Source organism: Xenopus laevis, chromosome 6L (genome assembly GCF_017654675.1).
Source record: "Xenopus laevis strain J_2021 chromosome 6L, Xenopus_laevis_v10.1, whole genome shotgun sequence".
Taxonomy (NCBI): domain Eukaryota; kingdom Metazoa; phylum Chordata; class Amphibia; order Anura; family Pipidae; genus Xenopus; species Xenopus laevis.
In genome coordinates, this window is record NC_054381.1 from 53,270,832 (window position 1) to 53,298,399 (window position 27,568).

Here is a 27,568-nt window from a genome sequence, read left to right on the forward strand (position 1 = left end):
ATGTTGTTACTGTCACCCAAAACAATGTTTTTCCAGTTCATAAGAATTAAACAACACCTTCTGCAGTTTCATGAAGTGTAATATTGGCAGGTGGAAATGTATATTGGAAAGTTGCTTATAATATGTCTTCATATACTGTGCCCTCTCTCATCTACATCTCTTTTTACCTTTCAATTCATCAGAGTGTTTCAGAGATACAACTCCCTTTCTCTTTTACCCCCTACTCTTATTCCCCAGGCCAGAATGCCTATAAGCTACAGAACCCCTCTCATAGATCACTTCTTTTTCCTTTCTCTGAGCGCCCAGCCAAATCCATAAAGCTAAATAATAAATAATAGCCAATTTGGTTTGGAGACTCTTTGAATGTTAAAAAGAATACGTTTATTTTTATGTAATGGGATACAGTATACATTGTACATAGCATTTACTAAAGATCAAAAAAAGAACACACAATAAAAGGACTAACTTTCAATAACATACAGTAAAACAGTTGCAGCATTTCTTTCTTTTGTTGTACAAATATTTATATAATTTAATTACATGACATATATCTCTGTACTTGAAAAGAAGTTTGTAGACTCTGGTATGGTTAGAGATAAGAAGATGGTGTTTGAATCCAGTTTGGCAGCTCGAGGGTGCCTTATGATGCGTATCGTTTAATAGCCTATGAAATGAGACAAAGGGAAACACATTATTGAGTAGAATTTGCTAAGTCTGTGTTGTATTTATCTGCCTGGCAGGAATATTATTTAATCCTAACCCTGTTGTCACTTTTGAAAAACACAGTGGGGTGTATTTACCGTTCATCATTATAAAATAATTGTTGCAATCAATTGATTAACGGAGATTATTATCACAAAGATCATACTATAATAAATCAGATGAATTAATGGTATGGGTGTGCTGGCTATATGTTTTTTCTAAAGATATAAATATTATAAAGAATATTCTAGATTTTATTAGGTGTTAAATTGATTCTGTCAGTTCAGTGTGATGCATATTAAATACACAACTTGGACGCCTTATCCCTATAACTGAAACCATTCTTCATAAATGGGATGTATAGGGCAGGCACAGGACATCTTTATATTTTGCCAGGTAGCACAATAGCACAACAAATTCTGATGATGAATCCCTTGGAAGGGAAGGTTGACAATTATATCTCAGGCAGAAGAATGACATGAAATACTACAAATAAATCATGGAATACAGCACTGAACATGTCATATCCTACCTCTTCATGTGCCGCTAACTCCTGGTGTACTGGATCTACTGGCTCTATCAAGAAGTCCAGCTGTCCTTTATTCTCCTGCATTAGTGAAATCTGAAATGGAAAGAGCATGTTATGTTACTGTACATCATATCTGACAATTATTTCATTTTGCAGCTGTATACAAATAGTATATTCTGTATGAACATGGAATGCCAAGGATTGAGAAGACTCTCCATTTGGATGATAACAATATATACCTTTTCAAGTATGGGATCACTTGCACTTTCAAAGTTTCTCTCCTTTTCTATGTAGAGCATAGCATCATGGACAGTGAGGAAAAAGATGTCAGGCTTGATAGCATCATCAAAAAATCCGCAGACTTCCATTTTGTTGTAGACATTATCTGTAGAATAAGATCACATGGTGTGAGTTTTGGAACTTCTGAATTAATCTCCTGTTCCCTTTACTAAGCAGTCACAAACAAGAGTTATGCTAATGGAAATTAAACTTGACAAAAGCTAGCAGCCAACATTTTACATGAAATTGTACAAGCTGAAAGGAAATAAAGATGTGTGTTGAGGTGGGGTTTTTGAAAAGTAATTTGAAAATCCAATGCCATAGTCATAGGGACAGGGTAGGTAGGGTGGCTATTTTTACTGTCCCGGCCGCTATTTTACCGGCCAGGACAGTAAAAATTATGGTTGATCCCAGTGTTATTAATAGGGAAAAAAGATAAATTGGAAGGCCGGTATTTTTGTCCAGTAAAGACTTCACTAAGAGCCGTTTATAAGAATATAATTTACAGGATATTCAGGGCTTTTGTGTATTGTATAGTGGATACTGTAGCCCCTACTGTAATTTATAAAGATATTATTTGACACCGAGGAGTTATGTGACCATATACAAGCACAAGGCATAGGCCGAGTACTTTTATACAGGTCACATAATTCAGAGGAATCTACAGTTTCTGTGTGCAATGGACTACCTTGTGAAGATCTCTAGCTTTGCTCTGTGTTCAATAAAATGCTACCCTTCAACCTGTTTTGCTTTTGTTTTCCCTGCTGATTTGCATGTACAGTATATAGTTTGTAGTCTGTATTTGTGTTCTGGGTGAAGAGCAGAGGGTAAGCTGCAGGCAGAGAGCACCAGCGGCAAGTGCTGTCTCTGGCCTTAAACCGTTTATAAGGATAGAATTTACAGTTTGGTCCCACAGGGAAATGACCAAACTGTAGATTATAAATATATAATACACAAAAGCCACGAATATCCTGTAAATTATATCCTTAAATGGTAAGTTCTGATGTCATCAGTTATAAACTGAGTTCTGATGTCATTTCTGTCACATGACTCACTAAAACTTGTGTATTATAATAAATAAAGTACCTCTTCAGTGACTTATAATATCCTTATATTTTACAAGAGGGGGTACTTTATTCACTATTCAAACTACACTGAATACATTAAGGTCATAATAAATAAGAAGTTTCGCCCCTTTTAAGCCTGACATACAATCAATTCATATATATATACTGTATACATTTATATAGCAGAAATACTTGACTTATATAATTCTCTTTTAGTATAAACAGTGTTCTGTAAATTTAGCACAGTTATATTTTTCAACGTGCATTACCATCACATCTTAGTGGTAAATGAAACAAGCAGAAGTAACTGCAAATTGTATTTATTCACACATACCATCACAGGCTGCAATGTAAATATCTACATCAATCCTCTTGAATTCTTTAATTATCTAAAAAAAAAAAAGAACAAATTAATTCATATTACAGGAATGGACATTTTGAGCATTGATGAACGAACATAAGGAGTAAAGTACAGGTATGGGACCTGTTATCAAGCATGCTCAGGACCTGGGGTTTTCCAGATAATGGATCTTTCCATAATTTGTATCTACATCCCTTAAATTAACTATAAATTTATGTAAACATTAAATAAACCCAATAAGCTGGTTTTGCTTCCAATAAGGATTAATTATATCTTGGTTTGGTTTAAGATCAATGTACTGTTTTATTATTACAGGGAAAAAGGTTATCATTTTTAAAAATGTGAATTTTTTAGATAAAATGTAGTCTATGGGAGATGGCCTTTCCATAAATCAGAGCTTTCTGGATAACAAGTTTCCAAATAACCTGTACCAAACGTAATATCTTATTAATAATTTACACTGTACTATATAGTTAGGGAGGATATGAAAATAAAGCCTACAGTTTACATGAGATGAAGGAACACTACCACTATATTTGAAAGTGCAACATATTTGAGTCTGAGGAAGAGTGCATGCAAAGCACTATATTAAGTGCCCAACATATACCAATGAAAGCTTACAAGTAATTACACTAGTGGCTTATATAGATTAAGAAATTAGATCTGAAAGAGATGGGCATATATGAGATTGGATAGGATGGGTTCAGTAAAGGAAGGCATATGAATTAGAGGACCAGTAACTTTATAAAGTTTGCACCTGTTGATCCAACACTTACTAATACATTTCCTGGCAACAAATGTCTTATACTTTCATTCATGATTCATTTGAAGTTATATACTGAAGTTATCTACTGTTCAAAGATGCATGCAATTATAAACCTACCAGTTTTAAGTTTTTCACTGCCATCACATCGAGAAAGGTGACTGGTGCAAAATCAAAAACAATAGTGTGAACAGTAACTTTAGGGACAGACACTGTTAAGGGGAGCTCTGAATTCCAATCCACTTGGATCTCCACTTCATTTGTGTGAATGTCGTGGTTTTGTTCTAATTCTGGGTCATCTTGTTCATCATCTAGTTCGAAACCCTCATTATCGATCCCTGTACCACTGACAATACCATTCTGCAAGAGACACAATACATGACAGTCATTGTTTTTAACAGATTGAAGCTGGTTGTAAGCATTTCTATATTATAAATTTATTTTTATTAAAAAAAGTTGCAACAAATACTTCTTCGCAAAACTTGATGACTTCTCCTTGTACCTCCTTTTTGTGTGTTAGACACATATATTTGTCATGATGTAAACACCCCAATTTAACAAGACAGCGAGGAATCTGAATGCAACAAAGTGTCATGGTCCAATGGACGGCCAGGATAGACTGGGGTGTGGAGACAAGTGTCCAAGCTTTCAAACTGATAGATGGGCAAGGAGATACTAGCCATTCACTTGCTGGCAGATACAGAAAGGTTGGTGGAATTGCCAGTATCCCATCAGTCTGTAAACCCATTGTATTTGTACTAGCAAGGTGATCACTAGTGACTGATCTCTAAATGTGACAATATTTTAAGTAGATTTAGAGCCCCTATGCTACCTGTAACTGCCAATTGTTGCTAAGAAACTCAAACTACTTAGATTCTCTATAGAGTGTCATGGGTGACATATGCTCAAAATACTTAACCGACATTACTATAAAACGAATCCATACACATATAATGCACTCACCCAAGTTGCTCCCAGTTGACCTTTCTTGATAAGGTTTTGAATCATACGAAGAGCCTTTGTCCTCTTGTCAAAAACTCTGGTAGCATCAAATCCAACCTTAATTGAGTTTATATGAAAACAAATCAGAATTTTTATAGTTCGAGAATTATTTTTTTAGCAGTTCACAAAAAATAAAACTTCACTCACTATTTTTTTAATGCCATTCTTCAAACCTTCAATATTGCCATAGAAAATTCCTCCAGAAAATCGAATAATTCTTACACCTCCTGGCTCAATAAGCTGAAAAAGAAATACACTTGTTCTTTGTACTGTGCTGGAATGAATTACACATCATCTGTGTGTCGATTGACTAAACCAATCGTATCTTCACAAAAATACTCACATCTTTGTACATCTTTACATCTTTATAAAGATCTGTGTTATGGATATTTGCAAGAGAACTGCATGATGGGCTGGAGTAAAAAACAAAATAGAAATAGAATTAGAAATAGAATAGCTATTAACAGTTTTAAGGGCTACGGTCATCCAATAAATACACTTAAAACAAGTTAGGGGCAGATTTATCGAGCGTCGAATTTCGAGGGTTAAAAAACCCTCGAATTCGACCCTCGAAGTAAAATCCTTTGAATTCGAATATCGAATTCGAAGGATTTTAGTGCAAAACGTTCAATCGAACGATTCAAGCGATTTTAAGCGATCGGGCGAATGATTTTTATTCGATCAAAAAAAAACTTAGAAAAGTGCTCTGGAAGGTCCCCATAGGCTATCGGTAGCTTTAATGTGGCGAAGTATGAAGTCCAAGTTTTTTTTAAAGAGACAGTACTTCGATTATCGAATGGTCGAATAGTCAAACGATTTTTACTTCGAATCGTTTGAATCATTCGATTCGATCAAATTCAATCGAATTTGACCAATTCGATGGTGGAAGTACCCAAAAAAATACTTTGAAATTCGAATATTTTTGCATTCGAACTATTCGCTTAGTAAATCTGCCCCTTAGTATTGTTTAATACACTTTTGTATATTCCTTTCCAGGACTCTAATCCTTTTTTAACAGAAAAAAAGTTTGATGATTGGTATTTATCTAAATCATTGGTTATTTCTATACAAGCTGGAGAGATAATGGGCCAGATTGAATGTAAAAACGTGACTGAAGTTTATAGGAAAATGTGAAATTGAATTAGGATATACGTTTTTTCATCAAATATAATTTTAATTAATAATTATATGCATTCATTTTCTCTACTTTTACAATTATCTTTGTTAATCACTAGTTTAAAATATGTTTGTTGTTACCCCAATTTCGTGTCACATCACATTAAAGGGGAACTCCACAAAAAAATAACTTTAGCTTTTTGAAAAGTAAACATAATTTCAAGCAACTTTGCAATATACATCAATTAAAAAATATGCAGACTTTTCATGATTTTTAATGGTTTGGAACAATTCCCTAAGTCTAGCCCCCTGCTCTCCTGCTGGTCTCTCTGACTACTTTTCTGAGCTGGCTGACTACTGATACTTTGTATCAACAGCCAGATGTCCCTACACATGTGATTTCAATAAGTAATGCAACATCACAGTGCAATGCATTGGCGGTTATGTAGTTCCTGCATGCTGTCTGGAGAAGTTGTTACAATGTGTAACATCAGTGTTTAGTCCCTCTTTCCTTGCCAGGATTTCAAATGATGCAGAAAGAGAAGAATTGTTAAACAGCTGGATTTCAGCATAGAAAATTTATTCAATTTTATTATTTATGCATTTATTCATACTTTTTGAAGAAACAGGTAACTGTGATGGGTATATTAGGGGTTTCTGTGTTATGTGGGCCTCTATCAAATTTTGGTTTGGAACCCGGAGTTCCCCTTTAAGATTATAGATATAATAATGCAATGTTGTGTCATTCTGCATTAGGTCAAAGACTATCCAAGAAATCAAGTCTTCCTTCCAAATCTCACACTAACTAGCCTTAAGATTGTTCATCCAATGCCTTAGAATGCGTATAAAAAGGCTGCCATCCAGTCCTTGGATACTAACCCCAAGTGTGCCTTAACATTTCAGTTTGGTGCTTTAATGATCATACTTACAACTGGACACGCAGAACAACAGTCAATAGTCCAAACACTAAACCAGCCAACAATCCCAAATCTAAACCAAGGATGATTGCTGAGACGCATGTGAAAACCCATATAACCTGCAAAAATAATCATGAATTTTATTCCACAAGGAAAGAAAACTGTGAATACCTGCGTAAATACTGGTAAAAATGACAGTGTAACTCCAAACTTACAAAACAGGGGTCATGTTTAATAAGTCCTTATATATTTTAAGTCATTATTTGTGATTCAAACTAAAATGCCTTTATACATGATATTTTTCGGAAGAACTATATAAGGGCTGATTTATCAATGTTTTCATTTTTACCACGATTCATGGTTCAAATTAGACTTTCAAAAACTTGTATTGTAGATATATATTAAGCACCAAATACTCGAAAAACTTGTGCTTGGCAAAATGTAAGCAAATTTCTTAGACCCTTTGAAAACGATGTGTAGAATCCGAATGCTTTGTCTATGGCAGACACAGGCAAATCTGACCCAGAAATAGAAGCAAGCGTCTCTGAGTGTTGCCCACCAATCACTGCCCACAGAGCATTTACCCATATTACCCAAAGTCACTTATAGTTATACATTTCAGTCTTTAGCCACATGCAGAGAACACTGTGATGGTTCATGCAAGAGAAAGATACAAAATGTAACACTTACTGCATCCCATCTATTCTGTCTCCAAAGAACAGGAATATCACGGACCTGCATGAACATTCCCTTTAAATTGGCTACAACAATAGCTGCCAACACCGACTGGGAAAAGAAGAATCGTTTTATGGTTAAATAAGTGTTGCAGTACAAAATATGCATCTATATTGCTGGTCACTGTGTGTACCATATACAATTTAAAGCAAATACAGTTTGTGTACAGCATATACTTTTTAAGTGCCCTGAAGAATTATCAACAATGCAAAGTTAATTCTCCAAAACGTGTCTTTCTCTCCTTTTAGTAAGATGGCGATGCATACTAAATATTCCCTGGCACTCATAAACATTATCTCTGTACAGTTATATTACTTTTCAGACATTAATACACATGTATGTACAATAGAGGATGCAGTACCTTTTGCAGAGGTTCAAGTAGCCTGCCAATGGCCACAATAGCAATGAGAACCATGAGTGCTGAAATCATGCTTGCAATCTAAAAGCAAGGCAAATACACCGTAAGAATGCAGTAACAAACACTAGCAATATTCTCAAATAAGAAAATAACTGATTTTGAAATAATTAGCATGATGAAAGGGGAGGGCAGTTGCTGGAAAGGGGGGAATAGTCAAGCCACGTCACTGTAGTGGCTGTTCTTTCTATAGAATATTGGTTTTAATCATTCATTTACATTTTGTGAGTGTAAACAAGTATGTCACAATGAGTATGGTGTATTGTTTCTGTGAATATACAGCAACAATATAAAGCAAGCTCATTTCACAGTCCTTTGGCCCTATATTATGTCTTCTGTATTTGTTCCATATCAGCATACTGGGGGAATGCTTCCATATGCAAATAGCACCATTTAGAGTGTCTTGGGCCCTGCTCCCAAATCCCGTGGGACTCTTTTGTATCACTTTGCTGTAACTTAATACAGGTAATTTATAATAAAATGAATGATTGCACCTTTCTTTAGATTGATAGAATGTATATCGCAGCAATTATTGGGCATAGCAGTTGAATCTAGTAGCGTAGCAGTTGCTGTATATTACTTAAGAATTAAACTGGAAATAAAAGGTTTGATTGTGTATGTATGCCTGTTCATGTTGATTTCAGGGCCAGCTCCTTTACTATAAGATGGCACAGTGCAGACATAATGATCAGCACATTCAGTTTTTCTGTACGCTGGAGGAAATCGATACATAGGTTAATATAATAAAAATGTGGTTCTAGGACTCTTATCAACCAAACACCCAATAGCATTTACCGATCTCCTGAAAACAAGCATTTAATTGGCTGCTGTGGGTCCCTGGACCAGGTGAAAACTTTGCAACTTTATTACATCATGTCCAAAACCATCTCATAAGTTATATTATTAATATAATATCAATGCTCAAATACATATTGTGTTCTTAAAGGTGATAAATTACAAATAATGCTCAAAAGCCACTTTATCTGCAATCACAGTAACTCTCAAACAGGTGCATTGATAGATGAACATGAACTGTAGGTACATTAGCTAATACACATCAATGTCATGTTTCAGAAGTCAAATAGAACTTTCAAGCTGCAGGTAATTACACATGAAGCCTCTATATTCTGAGATGTCATTGCTCTTGCATGTACCATGTGTAAATCTTTCTATTGTCCTGTTGGTTAATTGAGAACGATCATCCTGACACATACCTGGCTTTTTCCTCCAGTTCCTTCTTGAATTGCAGTACGAGACAGAGCAGTGCTAGCACAAAAACAAGAGAAAATGCCTCCAAACATATTGCTGATCCCATAGGCAATGAATTCCTTAAAAAAAAAAAAAAAATCTTAATGAACATTGCAATTTTCATGTAATTTACTTCCTACAGTCATGGTATGTGGCTTTAGATGTACATTTAATGGATTGTTTATTTATGTACAATGTGCAAAACACTTCACTGCCTTGCAGATCGTACTGAGTTGCCGCAGGTCCATTTTAGAGTGCAGAGACCTGCAGCCGCCCTGATTAATATAGCGCTGCCTCCATTGCACTTCTTCCCCCAGTCAATTTAATTATTAGTGTATTGTAATTTGTTTATGGAAAATGTCAATGCACAGTGAGTATCCTGGTTTACTATAGGGCTTATCTTGAGCTAATACATGAATTAATGTCTCTCATATTTGTAAATTCATTTTCAGAATATTGCTTTCTCTTGCTTGCAGGCTATTTTTATAACAGGTATGGGACCTGTTATCCAGAATGGTTGGGACCAAAGGTTTTCCCTGATAACGGATCTTTCCTTAATTTGGATCTTCATACTTATGTCTACTATAAACATTACATGAACCCAATAGGCTGGTTTTGCTTCCAATAAGGACTAATTATATCTTAGTTTAAATCAAGTACAAGGTACAGTTTTATTATTACCGAGAAAAAAAGGAAATAATTTTAAAAAACGAGGATTATTTGGATAAAATGGAGTCTATGGGAGACAGCCTTTCCGTAAATTCAGAGCTTTTTGGATAAAGGTTTCTGGATATTGTATCTAATACCTGTATATAACTTCTGCATTTATGATGCCAAGTGAGTCTATAAGACCCTTTAAGCTAAAGAAGGTGTATTGTTTTGGATGCAGTTATCACTGGCTGCATATTGCATTGGAGGTCTGGGCCCTATGCCCTGCTTCTCCTCAATGGTTCTGATATTTTCACTGATATCCATGCACAACTTTACTTCTGCATTACACAAACTTATTACTGATTCCCATGACATCTCTGTTACCGCCAGTTACAACAATCCCAAACAACATCTTGATCCCAGTACTGCTTAAAATTACTTTAGGTCAATTTACCTGATTTCCATCAACCCTGTAGTTATTCTTTGTCCCATAGACCTTTCCAACTGATATTACAATAGCATATGCAACTATTCCAGTGGAAAACGCAGAACTAATGAGCGAGGAAAACAAGCTGACATCTGGTGACATAGGTGGAATGAATCTGTAGAATTAAAGACATACATCCTTGAAAATAGAAAATTTCACCTTAAAAAGTACTTTAAAGGAGAACAAAACTAATGTTAACCCATACTGAACCCATAAACCCGTACTTTAAAGGTGCAGCATGTCCCCTTGCTCACCCTGAGTTCAATGAATGGGGCTTGACAGTCTTTAACTTTATTCTTTGTTTTAGTGTTTCATACAGTTTAAAAAAGATCAAAGATAACAATGCATCAAGAAAAAAAAAAGAAAGCATCAAAAACAATAAGTACTGATTCATACATAGTTTACATGTAATTTAATTACATTGCATGTCCTGGTGTCAATAGGTAAGTACTTTACAGTTGGCCTCTGAATGGGTTATACATGTGTATGCTGTAGGGATGCATCGAATCCACTATTTTGGATTTGACCGAACCCCCGAATCCTTCACGAAAGATTCGGCCGAATACCGAACCGAATCCTAATTTGCATATGCAAATTAGGGACGTGAATGGGAAAAATATTTTACTTCCTTGTTTATTTACAAAAACTCACACAATTTCCCTCCCTGCCCTCGGATTCGGTTCGGCCTGGCAGAAGGATTCGGCCAAATCCGAATCCTGCTGAAAAGGACCGAATCCTGGCCGAATCCCCAACTGAATCCTGGATTCGGTGCATCCCTAGTATGCTGCTTTTATATTGTTCCAAATAAACTGCCATTTTTGTATGGTTACTTTATATCCTAAAGCTTATTCTCATTTTGTCATATAATGTTTAGCAAAGGGTTCATCTTGGTGAGTATTCATTAGTTTGTAAATAGCAGGTATAAGGCGCCTTCCCATTTCCTATTGTTTCAATTACAAAAATCTATGCTTTTGTTAATATTTTGAGCTAAACAGGGAAATTGAAGCTACTCAATTTTTGGTCCTTGCGAGGGAAAATTTAATTTTTTACTGCTCTTTAACTGATGTAGTCCAGCTCTTACAAGTGTACAATTTTCTTCAAGAAGCAAATATATTAGATTACCAGTGCACAGAAACCCCCGTGCATAATGGACTCCTTATATCTGTGCACTGCTTACCTATTTATTTAACTTGCAAGGACCAAACATGGAGTATCTTAAGTTTCCCAGTTTGCCTGTTTAGCTCAAACAGGCAAAGGGAAATAACAAAAACCATAGATTTTTGTAATTGAAACAACAGGAAATTGGAAGGCACCTTACGCTTAAATGAACAACATTACATGAAAAATGGGAATAAGCTTTAGGATTTAAGTAACCGTATCAAAATGACAGTTTATTTGGAACATAATAAGAGCAGCATCCACATGTATAATGTTTTTATGAAACAAGAGGTGAAAAGCAAATAACTAAAAACAAAATTCAAAAAGTAAGAGAAATTGCAAACTCTTACAAGTCAAGTCAATTTATCTAAATACCTAATATTTTATCAACTTAACTTAATTACATCTGATACACAGTAACAAGTAGGGTGATAAAAGATTTCTTATAGTAAAATATGGAAAAGTTCACTTGGCAAACAGATCAGTGAATGGTCCTGTTACAGAAAAAAATGCAGAAAATGTAAGTTTATGAAAATATTCTCACCCGCTCGGAATGGTCTTTATTATTCCTGCATTGTATTTCCCTGCTAGGTTCGCTCCATAGGAAATTCCTGTAGCTACAATTGTCTTGTGTTTAAAGAAAAACAGTGTTTTATAAGACATTGATTAAATGAATGGTTTTTATACAAAATTCAGATCCAGAGTGAGGTTGACATTTATATAAGCTGCTGTGTAGCCATGGGGGGGGGGGCAGCCATTCAAAGCTGAAAAAGGAGAAAATGCACAGGATAAACAGCAGATAGCAGATAAGCTCTTTAGTATACAATGGGATTCTTCAGAACTTATCTGTTATCTACTGTCTCCTGTGCTTGAATGGCTGCCCCCATGGCTTCACAGCAACTTGTTTATATCAACTATAGTAATCTTTCTGAAGGAAACACTCCAGATTTACCAGTGCAGAGCAACAGTACATTATATTGTCATTCATTTTAAACACTTTCATTTTTTGGTGTTACTGTTCCTGTTAAATCTGTTACTGTTACATACCATTTGCAAAAAAAAAAAGTAGGAGGTAGGAAAGTCAGATGCCTTTACCTGTAGTAATCTTTTTTTTGTAATCTTTCTAATCTTAGCTACCTGACTAATTAATTGTGCCTAAAGCTCTGCTATACAGAAAATAACAATCAACCATAATCTAATTATCTAATCTTCACACATTCGTTAAGGGCAGAGACACATTGTCAGGTTCGGGGAGATTAGTCGCCTGGTGACAAATCTCCTCTTCTTCAGGGCAACTAATCTCCCCGAACTGCCTTCCCCTGCCTTCCCGCCGGCGAGATGGCACTACGAGCACTTCGTTTTCCGAAGTTCCCCCAAAGTTTAGTCGTGAGGAAGAGGAGATTTGTCACCGGGTGACTAATCTCCCCGAATCTGACCGTGTGTCTCTGCCCTAACAGCCTTGCCTCGTGCCCTGTGCAGAAAGATGAAAAAAAAGTAAGAATAGGGTCAGAAACCACTTGGTGGCATTTGATGAAATTTCTAATTAATGAAATTTCTAACATTAATTACACTGCATTTGCTTGAAGACAAGCAATTACCATGAAAGTGAAAAACTGGAGAGAGGAATACAACCCAAAAGTGTCAAATTCAAGTAAAATCGTGGCACTTACCACAATAATCTCTATAGGAATAGGCACACGAATCTTCTCTTTAAAGCGATCATTTACCTCCTTTACCGCTAGAACAATTACTAAAGTCAGCAGCCCAGCAATGAGGTCGGCAAAATTAGTTTGAGCAATGTTGGAAAATATATCTATAATTGTCTGAATGGGAAAAGTGAAGAAAAATGAAAAATTAGGTTAGTCTGATTAAAGAAACGTAACCCTTTTTAGGAGGGACAGAGGGATTAAAAAGGGTGGAGGAGTGGGTTTGTATGTAAAGCCTGAATTAAAGCCATGCGCTAAAGAAATAAAAATAGCTGGCACTGGTGAGGGTGTAGAATCACTCTGGGTAGAGATTTCGACTGGGCAAAAGGTATCAAAAAGAATTATCATTGGTGTATGCTATAAACCACCTCGTATAAGTGTCGAGTATGAAGCCCAGCTACTCTTGCAGATACAAGTGGCTTCACAGCTGGGTCAAGTTGTTGCTATGGGTGACTTCAATTATCCAGACATTGACTGGGGTAATGGGGTTGCTAAGACAGAAAAAGCTAGTAGGTTTGTAAATATGCTGAATGACAACTTTTTATTCCAGCTCGTTCAAGAACCTACTAGGAATAACTCTCTTTTGGACCTTGTAATAACTAACAATACTGAACTCATCTCTAACATTTGTGTGGGTGAGCATTTAGGGAATAGTGATCATAACATGGTCTCCTTTGAGATTCTGTTGCAGAAGCAATTCTATAAGGGAGTAACTAAAACACTAAATTTCAGACGTGCAAACTTTGACAGTATAAGGGCATCTCTGCAACATATTAAGTGGGAAATGCTTTTCACAGGGTTAAACACAGAACAAAAATGGGAAGTCTTTAAAATGCTGCTTAATAAATATACTCATCAGTATATTCCACTTGTATGCGAGGAACGTCGTTGCAAAGCAAAACCTTTTTGGTTCAATAGAAGCGTTGGTGTTGAGGTGGGTAAGAAAAGACGTGCTTTTAAGGCTTTCAAGTTAGCTGGTACAGCCGAAACATTTATAAGGTACAAGGAGGCCAATAAATCATGCAAAGAAGCTATAAGGCAAGCTAAAATTGCTATAGAAAAGGATATTGCAGCAAGCAGTCAAAAAAATCCCAAATTATTTTTTAAATATGTCAATAGTAAAAAAATGAAGCAGGAAGGGGTGGGACCCTTACTATCAGAGGGGGATCAGCTGGTTGATGAAAACAAAATAAAAGCGCAGATTCTGAACTCGTATTTTTCATCTGTTTACACAAATGAAGAACCAGTAAGTGAAGGTTTCCTTCTTAACACTCCCAATTCTAGTAATACAACTAATGATGCATGGTTCACACAAGAAGAAATTCAAAAGAGACTTGAACAGGTTAAGATTAACAAAGGTCCAGGGCCAGATGGTATTCATCCCAGGGTAATTAGCGAGCTTAGCTCTGTGATTGCCAAACCTCTTTACTTAATTTTTCAGGATTCATTGAGATCTGGTATTGTGCCAAGAGACTGGCGAATTGCTAATGTGGTGCCTCTATTCAAAAAAGGATCCCGTTCTCAGCCTCAAAACTATAGGCCAGTTAGTCTGACGTCAGTATTAGGAAAGCTTTTCGAAGGGTTAATAAAGGATAAGATACTGGACTTCATAGCAAATCATAATACTATGAGTTTGTGCCAGCATGGTTTTATGCGTAATAGATCTTGCCAGACTAACTTAATTTCTTTTTACGAGAATGTAAGTAGAGACCTCGATTCTGGGATGGCAGTGGATGTGATTTACTTAGACTTTGCTAAAGCATTTGATACAGTGCCACACAAAAGTTTACTGGTTAAATTAAGGAATGTTGGCCTGGAACATAGTATTTGTACCTGGATAGCGAACTGGCTAAAAGATAGACTACAAAGAGTGGTGGTAAATGGAACATTTTCTAATTGGACCAGTGTTGTTAGTGGAGTACCGCAGGGCTCTGTACTAGGTCCCTTGCTTTTCAACTTGTTTATTAATGACCTGGAGGTGGGCATTGAAAGTACTGTTTCTATTTTTGCAGATGATACTAAATTGTGCAGAACTATAGGTTCCATGCAGGATGCTGCCACTTTGCAAAGTGATCTGTCTAAACTGGAAAACTGGGCAGCAAACTGGAAAATGAGGTTCAATGTTGATAAATGCAAGGTTATGCACTTTGGCAAAAATAATATAAATGCAAGTTATACACTAAATGGCAATGTGTTGGGAGTTTCCTTAAATGAAAAGGATCTAGGGGTCTTTGTAGATAACACGTTGTCTAATTCTGGGCAGTGTCATTCTGTGGCTACTAAAGCAAATAAAGTTCTGTCTTGCATAAAAAAGGGCATTAACTCAAGGGATGAAAACATAATTATGCCTCTTTATAGGTCCCTGGTAAGGCCTCATCTGGAGTATGCAGTTCAGTTTTGGACTCCAGTCCTTAAGAGGGATATAAATGAGCTGGAGAGAGTGCAGAGACGTGCAACTAAATTGGTTAGAGGGACGGAAGACTTAAATTATGAGGGTAGACTGTCAAGGTTGGGGTTGTTTTCTCTGGAAAAAAGGCGCTTGCGAGGGGACATGATTACACTTTACAAGTACATTAGAGGACATTATAGACAAATGGCAGGGGACCTTTTTACCCATAAAGTGGATCACCGTACCAGAGGCCACCCCTTTAGACTAGAAGAAAAGAACTTTCATTTGAAGCAACGTAGAGGGTTCTTCACAGTCAGGACAGTGAGGTTGTGGAATGCACTGCCGGGTGATGTTGTGATGGCTGATTCAGTTAATGCCTTTAAGAATGGCTTGGATGATTTTTTGGACAGACATAATATTAAAGGCTATTGTGATACTAAACTCTATAGTTAATATAGGTATGGGTATATAGAATTTTAATTAAAAGTAGGGAGGGGTGTGTGTATGGATGCTGGGTTTTCATTTGGAGGGGTTGAACTTGATGGACTTTGTCTTTTTTCAACCCAATTTAACTATGTAACTATGTAACTATGTAATTTGGCATCCTGTCATCTGCCTCCGATTGTCCCCCAACTGTCATCCAACACCATTGCATCCCCACTCTTTATCTCTTCCTTCCCTGCCACCTTCAGCAACATACACAACAAATACTCACTGCTTGTGTAGTCTGGAGTCAATGAAGGGCTGGAACGAGGTGTAGACCAGCAGAAGAGGGATGTGCCCAGTGCCCCCCTACCATTGTGCCCTAGGCATGTGCCTCTTGTGGCTACCCCTAGGTTTGCATTAACAGTGCCACATTTAGAATATGAAATTCCCTATGCAAGGCCCAGTATTTCAGACACAGAATGCAGGTATTCCAGAAAAGGGAAAATCATAGATGCTTCCACCAAAGTGTACACACTCACATTCAGTGGTGAGCTCAAGACTTTACCAACAAATAGATGGACAGTGCATTGGTAATATCCACCCATAAATTGACAAAACCCTCACTGGACCACATACATACTTACATATATTATGGAAAGCACACCATTGTAGTTTTTGGCAGGAACATTGAGGATGGTTTTTATTTGTGAAACAGTCACTTGGAAAGCGGCAGCTGTGGTGAAGCCTCCGATCAGTGGATCTGCCAGGTACCTAACAATGAATCCAATCCGAAATATTCCCAGAAAAAGCTGCAGACAGACAGGGACATGTCTCAAACAACAATTTATTGCAAAACTAATACTGTATTGAAAAAAATGTATATTAATAATAAGGTCAGGGCTATCCAATTTAAAGTTCTCCAGTCTATGGTTGTTGAAAAATGCTTGCAAAAGCCAGACTGCACCAGTCTGAATTACACTGATGAATGATGCCAATAATACTTTATGCCACTACCTTTGCTTGTAACAAAACATGGCACAGGCATTACCTCTAAAGATTAATACCCTAGCAACCAGGGATCAATTCTTAAATCCAAATAAAAATAAATAGCAAAGTGCCAGAAAACAATAAAATTCAATGCAGACAGTCAATCTGTTTTTGGTTGCCAAGGAAAGTAAAATATATATTCTTGAACACTTGGGGGCCCATTCACTAAGCTCGAGTGAAGGATTCGAATGAAAAATACTTCGAATTTCGAAGTATTTTTTGGATACTTCGACCATCGAATGGGCTACTTCGACCTTCGACTACGACCTTCGACTATTCGACCATTCGACCATTCGACCGTCGAAGTACTTTCCCTTTAAAAAAAACTTCGACCCCCTACTTCGGCAGATAAAACCTACCGAAGTCAATGTTAGCCTATGGGGAAGGTCCCCATAGGTTTGCTAACCTTTTTTTGATCGAAGGATTTTCCTTCGATCGTTGGATTAAAATCCTTCGAATCATTCGATCGAACGAAAAATCCTTCGATCGATCGAACGAACGTTTAGCGCTAAATCCTTCGACTTCGATATTCGAAGTCGAAGGATTTCAATTCGAGGGTCGAATTTCGAAGTATTTTTAACTTCGAAATTCGACCCTTAATGAATCTGCCCCATGCAGTTAAATTCAAGTGAGAATCTTACGTTTAATGGTAAAATATAAATCCCAGCATCGCGATTGTGCCACTTAGAGTAAGCGAAGATAGAAACAGAGAAAGTAAAGATCCACTGCAGATGCCGACTTACAGTAATTTCATTGTAAAATAGGAAACTATACTGAAATGAATGCATCACCTGTAGGATTCCAATCAGGAAGGAGAGTGTCCCACAGATGTTAATTCTAGCTGCATCCCTGGCCGTTGTGTTTATGACTGTAGTGCCATTGGTTATAACGGAAAATTGATCATCTGGAGCCATAGATATAGTAACAATCCCAACCATCAGACATACCACTGGGAATGGCCCTGATGAAAAAAAGCATCTCTTTATTAGGTTTATTTAAATATGTCAAAGATCTAATGTTATTTTAAGAGTATATGTATAATTAGCATGATGGATACAATCCAAGACAGTTCCCAAAAAATTACTTTTCTCAAAACCACTTGTTTGCATAACTAGAGGCCTAGCCTAAAAAATGGAGATTCTTGCCTTGTATCAGAATTTATGGCAGCTTTGGCAATGGACATAATAATTTTTGGTTCTGTGCATGAGACTAGAGACAAAGGGGCAGATTGACAACATAGCTGCTAAATTAAACAAGTACGGATTCCAGCAGCCTCCAATTGGCAAACAATTTCGAACAGTCTTCTGCAAGTTGAAATGAAAGCAAAGACTCCATTGTTTGCCGCTGGCAACTGCATTTGTACGATTTATCACCTATGTTTTTACATCAGCCCCTATGGGTAACTTACCAACTGAAATGTGCTTAGAGGTCCCCAAGAAGCAGTATGTTAAAACAGGAAAGAAAGAGGAATATAGCCCAAACTGAATAGGAACTCCAGCCAACAATCCGAAAGCCAGACCTATAAAATACAGAAGAAAATTACAAATTCTCTATTAAAAATAAATTGGCACTGCGGTACATGTATCGATAAATACTTCTTTGTTGGAATTATCATATAAGGTACTCCTTAGGTGGTACATGGTTCCTGTCCAGCTTTATAAAACTTAGAGTAAATTAAATCCAGTGTACTTTCGGGTCTGTCCAGAGGAGGGCACAGTGTTACATATATGGTGACACTGCCCTTGAGTAATTAGGTTCTAATCAAGGGTTCTATGCCCTGGTTCAGGCAGTGAGAGACATTGAGGAAGCATTGTTGCATAAGAGAATAATGAATATATTGACCACTTTACTAGAGTCCTCATTAGCCATAAATGCACAGCAGCTAATATAACCATAGCAAAGCAATGGATGTCTCCTTTACTTCCTATACCACAAGTAAAAAAAAACTTAACTCAATACTGGTTAATTGACCCGTATCATGCTAGATAAACAGGCAACATTTAAAGGAACATGGGAGCCATGTTCTGTATTCTACATTTAACAGTTTAAATACACATAAAATCAGATCATGCTCCAAAGAACAATGTTCTATTCTTCTCCAAAACTTGCTCTTACAATGGAGGCCATTGTCCCACCCATGTCCCTTATTTAAGGTGAATAAACTGTGCCAATATGTATACATTTTAATAAACCTTTTGATACCAAAGTGATGGAAGTCAACAATAAAGAGACTTTATATATACAGTTGTTTTTCTTTTGAGAGAATGTATCTATTTATACTTCATTGCTTTTCCAAAATTCTATGTTCTTGCAGGTCCAGGCATTTTTTTGTTCGATGAAAAAAAAAATAAAGTGGCTTTGAGAGGAACAAAAGAGTTGGCCAGAAATTGAGACATAAGAGAAGAGTAGTGATGAGCAAATCGCCAAAAATGCATTGAAGTTAATAGGCGGCAAAAAAATTTTTCAATGGGAGTTTTTTCCTGTGCCAACTTTTTTTGTCTCCTCGACTTTTTTGTCCAAATGTGTGTTTTTTATTATGGCAACTCTTTTGTCACTGCGAAAAACTAGAGAAGAGGTGTAGTGAGGAGCAGTTTGATTAAGGGCTTTAAAAGTATGAGAAGTTATTCTTTGCTTAACAATAGCCGTGAGCAAGATTTCACCTGTTATCTTCAAGGAAAGAGGTGAAGGGTTCTAGCAGAACAGCTTTAGCCAGACTGAAGTGGAGAAAAGTGGGAGTTAGGAAAATCCATTAGAAGCCAGTTCAATAGTGAAGCAGAAAAAGGACAAGGGCATAAATAATTGTTTCAAGGGATATATTATGGCACTATTGTTTTGGGAAAGTTTCGACAATGGCCAAGCCAGCCAAGCACTCTAGGCAACCTAGCCAGCCACCTTGTCATGAGGGGGCACCAGAGAGCCCACAATTTTTAGTGTCTGAAAGAGGGCCCAGATTAGGGGTATGTGGATGGAAGAGCAACTGTACGTGCCCGGAGCCCCCTTCAGCTTTGCATCCTAGGCACGTACCTCTTTTGCCTACAACTAGCTCTGGCCCTAGACAATTATGTTACATAGCGGAATTTACAGCACAACATTCAGGATGTTTGCTGTTGCATCTTTATATTGTGCAGCTGTGTGCTGCTTAAATAGAATGTTGTTAGTCACTTTATAAACACACGCTTACCTTGTAAAGCTGAAATTAGACCTACACTGACTCCAGCTATAATATCTGACACAATCCATTCTTTCCATCTGTATTTGGGAAGCCAGTCCAAGACAGGTATAAAAGTTTTGGCTACCCTGTATGCCTTTTTAGGGGTACAGCTGTCAGGAAAAAAAACAAGAAAATGTGGTGTTCATCAATATGATGCCCTAACGCTTTTTGCTGATAAAAATATATATTTACAAATAATATATATGATGGAAATTAGTGAAATACCATTCTGTTCATTATAAAATCTGATGTTATGCACTACAGGTAATTACTAACAAATTGTTTGTATGTTTGTCATTAACACAAATGTTAAACCGTGTAATATATAATATTTTTATGTATAAAAAATGAACAGGGCTACTGGGCTATAAAGTCCAATTTATTCTTAACATCTGTTCTCTTACTGTATGTAAAATATTTTGGGTGCTGAAGATCACCAAAGGAAGAAACCAGAAGGGGCAATGTCTAGCAGTCTTATTGGAGGCTCTGTATGATTCTGGTTGGTGCATAGCCAGTTATATTAGCTCACAATTGGCACAGTTCAAAACTCTGTACACATACTATTAGATTCTATGTAAACACTGGTATTGCCTTGTAGTAAGCACAGTTCTGAGGATAAATGTAAGGGTATTGTGGCACTGTTAACGCCTTGCTTGGCCACAACCACTATGTGAAAGCATAAGAATAAATGGGATATTAAATTGTACACTAATTGCAGAACAAGTAGTGTATAGACAAGGCCTAATCATATTTATTCCAAGGTTTAGCAATTCTTAATAATCTTCCCCCCCCCCCCCTCATACTATGCCAGAGTTTTTAAATCTACTTGGGGTACCCCTTGCTAATAATATATAGGAGGCAAATATATTTTTATTATTCACACAAAGGATGTCCATATTGCCCCCAGCTGTTACTATACTACAACCTTGCTAAAATGCTAAACACTGGTAAACTACAACCTTGAGCAACCCCTTGATAGCTCTCCTACTCCCACCATATATACTCCATATTTACTGTACACGTTTATAAGCCTGAGGCACTGTCAGCTGTGCTAGATCTCCTTTCTATGGAATTTTAAAATAATCCTCTTAAAAACTGATCATGACTGTTCATGACACAATAAACAATCTGACTGCCTCCATGTGCCACAGATTCTCAGCAGAGGTTGTGGACTTTAACTAGGCTGAGAAATTTAATATTTATTCTAAGATAAAGCATAGTCATGAAAATGAAATTGGGGAGTGGTTTGGAAAAAAAAAGATTTCAGTGGCAACTGTCAGAAAAACATAGAATTACCTGAATGTTTTTTTTAACTTTTGTTTAAGTGGTCTGTGAACAATTTCTCTCTTCTCATGTTCTTCCTTGAAGGACTGGTCTGAATAAACAGATCTTGCCACAAAATACTTGCTGTCAGTTGAGGATTCCATGATGTCCAAAGAGATCTGAAGGAAAGAAAAGAGCTGAGAACCAACATTTGAGTTACAATATACAAGCATTGCATGGGGGAGAATCCCCCTATAGCCTTACCTGTACTACATTGCAAAGGAACTTTCTGTCCCAGTGTTTTCCTTGCACAATTTATAGTGTTTGCTGGATGGGGAAATTGTTTATGTAAAAACGTTGTCCAGTTTGAGCAACAGTGTAATTGCTGCTCAGCATCCCTTGTTGTGATTTATTCAGATGAGCCGAGGGGTGTTTTGCGACTCTTTTAATCAAGGTGACAGATACAAATCACAGATATTTTTTAAAATGTCCATGGGAGCTTAAATTTAAATGTATCCAGCCATCATGCTAAAGAAACACCAAAACAATAAAATATAAATATCCTTTTTTTAATATATAGTTAACTGCTAGCCAAATTGCAGTCGCTGAAGCACACATGCAGCATACATTTTCTGCCTATCATTTTGAATATCAGTATAGTCTACTGACATATTTTAGGGCCCTATTAATACAGCAAAGTCGTAAAAATTGGCTGACGTTTGATTTGCTTATTTATAACTTCAACTTTCACAGAATTGATTTATTCTAAATCCTATTCAATGGAACTTGAAACCAGAAGTAATTTGACTCCCTATTCTTAATTGTATGGAGATCATAGAAATGCTATTGATATTTGGATTTCCATTAGTACATCACAAAAACGTTCTGCCCTACTGCGAGCAATAGCCTCCTCTCTCTTCCTTATTGAATCGGCTCGGTGCAAACAAACTTCAGTGGATTTCGGCTCAAAATGCAAAGACTTAGTGAAACCCCTTGAGTCTGTTTGTGCTGAGCCTAATCAGTGAGGAAAGTGAGTAAGAGAAAGGAGGCTACTGCCCGTGGTAGGGCAGAAGTCATTTGGCAGATTTCTGCCCCTGTGTGGCCCTAGCCTAATAAATATACCAACCTATCATTAACCATTTATTTATTTATTGTCATTTATTTGTAAAACTTCAGGACAGTGCATTGATGACTTTAATATAACCAAGTAAGTAAAATCAAAGCCACTAGCACTTCTTTTACTTATTTGCCAATGATATACATTCTAAAACATTGGCAGGAAAAGGGTTAAGCCAAGCCAAGTTTTTCCTTTGTTTGCACCCTGACTTACAGCATTCCAATAAAGCCAAAACAAATACAGTTACAGATTACCCCATTCTCATCTCACACACCACATATACCTTAAGGGTAATGGCATAAAGGAGTGTTGGCTTCAACTGCTCTCAGCCAGAGTCGGACTGGGCTGGTGGGACCCCGGACAAACACCCAGTGGGCCCATTGACCCAAACCCGCACCAATTTACAGCCCACTCTGCCTCCCCTAGTGGTTGTGACTGAGGGGGGCCCTATATTGGAAGCTATGGCGACCCTTCAGTCTGACGCTACTCTCAGCTTCTGCATTTTTTGCAGACTGAGTGAAGCAGATCTGCTCTGTGCCCCATCTAGATTGATTTTAATAAAATCTGCTAGAGTGCCGTCACACACAGTGCAGCAGTGTGAAGGTGGCGTTGCAGCTGACTTCTGCTGTGTGTAACTGCATGCAAGCAGAAACAGTTCAGATGGATAAAGCTGGGGCAAAAAATACACTGGCTGAGAGCAGTGAAGTCTATACTCCATATGCCCATGCCCTAAGGATTGTGTTGGGTTTTGTATTATTCCTTTTGCTGAGTTTTCCCAACTGTCATGATATATACTGGGTGTTATACACTGCACACATTTATATATACTATATGTGTATGCAATGTATCATACCCAGTACATATAAGGGGCAGATTTATCAAGGGTCGAAGTGAATTCGAGGAAATTTTCGAAGTAAAAAAATTCGAAATTCAAAGTTATATTTTGGATACTTCGACCATCGAATAGGATACTACATCCTATTCGATGGTCGAAGTATCCAAAAAATAACTTTGAATTTTGAATTTTTTTACTTCGAAAATTCCCTCGAATTCACTTCGACCCTTGATAAATCTGCCCCTTATAGTTACATAGTTACATAGTTAAATTGGGTTGAAAAAAGACAAAGTCCATGAAGTTCAACCCCTCTAAATGAAAACCCAGCATCCATACACACACCCCTCCCTACTTTTAATTAAATTCTATATACCCATACCTATACTAACTATAGAGTTTAGTATCACAATAGCCTTTGATATTATGTCTGTCCAAAAAATCATCCAAGCCATTCTTAAAGGCATTAACTGAATCAGCCATCACCCGGCAGTGCATTCCACAACCTCACTGTCCTGACTAGGAGATGACCACATCTCTTCTACCAAAAAGCTGGTTTTAGAACTCCTATCTTCATTAAATATATTTAACATTGTAGAAGTGTTGGGCCCTGGACTGTACTATGTATTAGTTAAGCAAGACTAAACAGAATGGGGGGACTGTAAATAATAGAATAAACATGGCACTATTTGGGGGAATGGGATACTGTGAGATCCTACATGCACTCGTTTTTATTTAGTATTGTTATATTAACAAGTGTTTATAATGTGCTGTATAATAAATGGGTGTATGCTGCAGGAGGACCCCTTTATTACAATCTCTATGTTCCCAATGATGGAAGGAAAAATAAGAGTGTACTTGTCATGTTCTCTCTGGTCCTTAACTAGCAAATGAAGATACATTTAGAGTGATTTGGAAAAGGAACTAAGGTAAGATCTTTATTAAAACAATAGACGATTTATTGATCTTCAGGTTAAACTCCATGAGCTAAACTGCTATAACCTCAAAGGCATTTGCAGGACTGACTGAATGTTGCCATGGCTTAGGGCTATGTTACACAAGTCATCCCAGCCATCACTCCATTGTTTAACTTCGTTGTTACATTTTTTAATATTCTTTGTAAATGAACCTGGGAATACAATCCTGTCTGCATGTTTGAGGGGGAGTAATGTTTCTGGTGCTCAAGTACCAATTGCTCCATAATGTCTTAGATGTCTTAGATGGATACTATATCCACGCCCACTTTTACTGCTAAGGGAGTTACTTTCAAACTGAACTCAGAACGTCAAATTATTTTGGCACCATGATAAAAGTAAGAGTATACCATTAAGCAATATACAGACCACTGACCATCTGATTCTGAGGTTTTCTTTCTGGGTTGTAATGAACTTTTGGGTCCCTTTAAAGAAGCGGTTAACCTTTAAGCTAACTTTTAATATGTGTGTCCTATTCCTAGCAACTTTGCAATTGGTCTTTATTATTTATAGTTTTTTTTTTGCCTTTCTTTCTTTCCAGCTTTCAAATGGGGGACACGGACCCTGGCAGCCAAAACACTATTGCTCTGTGAGGCTACAATTTTATTGTTATTGTTACTTTTATTCCTTATCTTTCTGTTTAGTCCCTCTCCTCATTTTCCAGCCTCTCATTCAATCCATTGCCTGGCTGCTATGGTAAACAAGACCCTAGCAACCAAAAAGCTGCTGAAATGCCAAACTGGAAGGGTACTTGCATTACCAAGACATTAACGAGACTTTTTTGTACACTGTTTTGTAAAAAATCTTTTTGAGAGGGTTGCAGAGGTTGATACCAAGTGATTTAGTGGTTTACCCATAAACCTTAGCCCAAATTCTTATTATAGGGAATATCTAGTGGCAATGATTTACTTCCCTCATAATGCACTACAGTGGTGGCACTGTGACCCAAAGTATTCAACACTGTAAAGCTTGCATGTCTTCTCAATCTGTTGTCTACCTCTCTTTATCATACTGTGAGAAAATATAAGCATTTGGTTGCTAGAAAAAGTGTTGTTTATGTTTTATTTGCCAGAACCCTAAAGACTTTTATTAAATGTCACCACTACAGAGGTGCACAAAGGCTGCATGGTACTGAAACTGTAGGTAATATTGTACATCCCCATCCACTCCCTAAATAAAGGACATCCCCAGTAACCCTACCCCCTGCCTGGAGAGGAAGTTGTTATTGCCAGTGTCTCCTTCCATCATAAAGAAAACACATAGATCAAAACATCTGCTACAACCAGCCACCCCAATATAGTCACACCTGCAAAGCCACAAACATAGCGTAGGAAACTCCTAAAAGACAACAGGCTTTAAGACACGAGGGCAATAAAAACTTGAATTTCAAGGTAGCACCTGCACCAGAAAGTTTCCAACCATAACATAGTTAGATACGAATCACACTAGCAACAATTAGGTGTATAGTTACTGAAAAACACCTTTTACTTTACTAAACATTGCAAAGGTTTAAAGGAGTGGTTCACCTATAATTTAACTTTTCATTATAGAATGGGTAATTCTAAGCAACTTTTTAATTGGCTTTCTTTTTTTTAAAATTTTTTTAATTATTTACCAGCTTTCAATTGGTGGTTACTGACCCCCCATCCTAAAAAAAACCAAATGCTCTGTAAGGCTAAAAATGTATAGTTCTCTCCCCGGGCCAACTTTGTAATGTTTATTTATGGAAGGTGAAGGATTGGGAAGGTAAAAGGGTCGGCAAAGGCTAAGCGGCAAGGGTAAAAAAATGTATGGCGTGTGAATATGTTTTTATGTATGCATTCATTGACTTGCAATTAATTAAAGTGCGAGGAACACTCCGGTAACTTTATTATAAATGAAACAGTGTTCAGAAAGGTTTCTTGTATTTGTGCAAACAGTAAAAGCAAGGGATTCCATCTCAACCCTTTAATACATAAATCACTGCTGTCTGAGGATATAATACTTTTGGCTTGGTTGATTCGGTTCGGTATTCGGCCGAATCTTTTACCAAGGATTCAGGGATTCGGCTGAATCCAAAATAGTGCATCCCTAATGTATTTATTAGTGATGTTGGCTGGAAGTGAACACTTATTATTAAAAATGTCCAAGGAAGCAAAATGAAGACAATAGAGACCTTCTATTATCCTAGACAGGAGCCCACCCTAAAATAAATGTGGCATGAGCTTCAAATGTTAAAAAAGTGTAAATAAGATATTTTTAACAGTTACAACTTGTAAACATAATACCACTTTAAATATGACTTTTGCCTATGAGTTTTTTGGAATACAGGATGTTAAGGATGTAGCTTCATTGCATTAATTTGACAATCAGAACCTGGTGAAATAGATTTTTATGCAAGGGTAATTAAATCAAATTTTCACACATTGATAAATTAGTGGATTTATAATCGTTCACTGAGCAAAAATTTGCCTGGCAAAACACAGTGAAAGTTCTCCAGCGACAAGGCAATTTGATAACGAAGTGTGTTGCTTGTCTTTTAGTAAATGTTGATGCAACTTTTTTTTTTGTGAAAATTTGTCAAAAAACACAATTCGCTGTTTAGTAAATGTGCCCCTTGGAATCACAAATCAATGGGGTGGCAAAATACTGCAATTTTCCCATGTGCCATTACCCCAGGATTTTATTAATCTTAAGAGCCAGTTTAGAAAAAGTGTTCTGCCTGATGAAGTTACATAAATGAGCAACCTTAACAATAATCACCTATAAGCTTTGCAGGCTGTTATGTTAAAGGACACCAAAATCATCCCTTCTGTTTAAAAAAAAAAAAAAAACATTTTCAGTATTTTGTGCTTTTTAGTGTATTATATAAACAGTTGATGATATCTTGTGTGCATAGTGTGCAAATAGCAAATAACACTGTTGCTGAATTGCTAATTACATTTGAATAAGCAACATCAGCCAACTCAAACCAATACAATGAAATGAATCATAAGGGAAGGTAACTCATACATACGAAATGTGTTGATTGTTGTGTATTTATTGTGTGCTTGTTTCCTTGATAAGGATGCAAACAACATGTGTTTATACAAAAGCGAACAAACACCAAGTAAGCAGCAGGCCTGTTATTTAGAAATGCTGGCCAAATGCCTGCCCATGGGTCATATGTGGCCCTGGGGGCAGATCTTTGTACA

General features: G+C 36.9%; 1 protein-coding gene across 3 annotated transcripts in view; it reads right to left on the minus strand.

Moving 5' to 3' along the window:
* Positions 1 to 358: 358 nt before the first annotated feature.
* Positions 359 to 27,568, minus strand: part of slc26a4l.L (pendrin-like anion exchanger) — a 35,737-nt gene continuing 8,527 nt past the window's right edge. Inside the window, exons 1-21 of one of the 3 annotated variants that reach the window (XM_018266661.2) lie at positions 21,737 to 22,150; positions 21,506 to 21,651; positions 20,180 to 20,319; positions 18,407 to 18,517; positions 17,790 to 17,959; positions 16,596 to 16,760; positions 13,101 to 13,253; positions 11,975 to 12,057; positions 10,240 to 10,387; positions 9,101 to 9,214; positions 7,833 to 7,910; positions 7,427 to 7,522; positions 6,749 to 6,855; positions 5,047 to 5,116; positions 4,851 to 4,943; positions 4,665 to 4,760; positions 3,822 to 4,061; positions 2,912 to 2,966; positions 1,471 to 1,616; positions 1,235 to 1,324; positions 359 to 664 (exon numbers count right to left, since the gene is read on the minus strand). In XM_018266661.2, coding sequence (XP_018122150.1) covers positions 641 to 664; positions 1,235 to 1,324; positions 1,471 to 1,616; positions 2,912 to 2,966; positions 3,822 to 4,061; positions 4,665 to 4,760; positions 4,851 to 4,943; positions 5,047 to 5,116; positions 6,749 to 6,855; positions 7,427 to 7,522; positions 7,833 to 7,910; positions 9,101 to 9,214; positions 10,240 to 10,387; positions 11,975 to 12,057; positions 13,101 to 13,253; positions 16,596 to 16,760; positions 17,790 to 17,959; positions 18,407 to 18,517; positions 20,180 to 20,319; positions 21,506 to 21,636 — 2,310 coding nt within the window. In that variant the 5' untranslated portion in view covers positions 21,637 to 21,651; positions 21,737 to 22,150 and the 3' untranslated portion in view covers positions 359 to 640. 3 annotated transcript variants of the gene reach the window in all.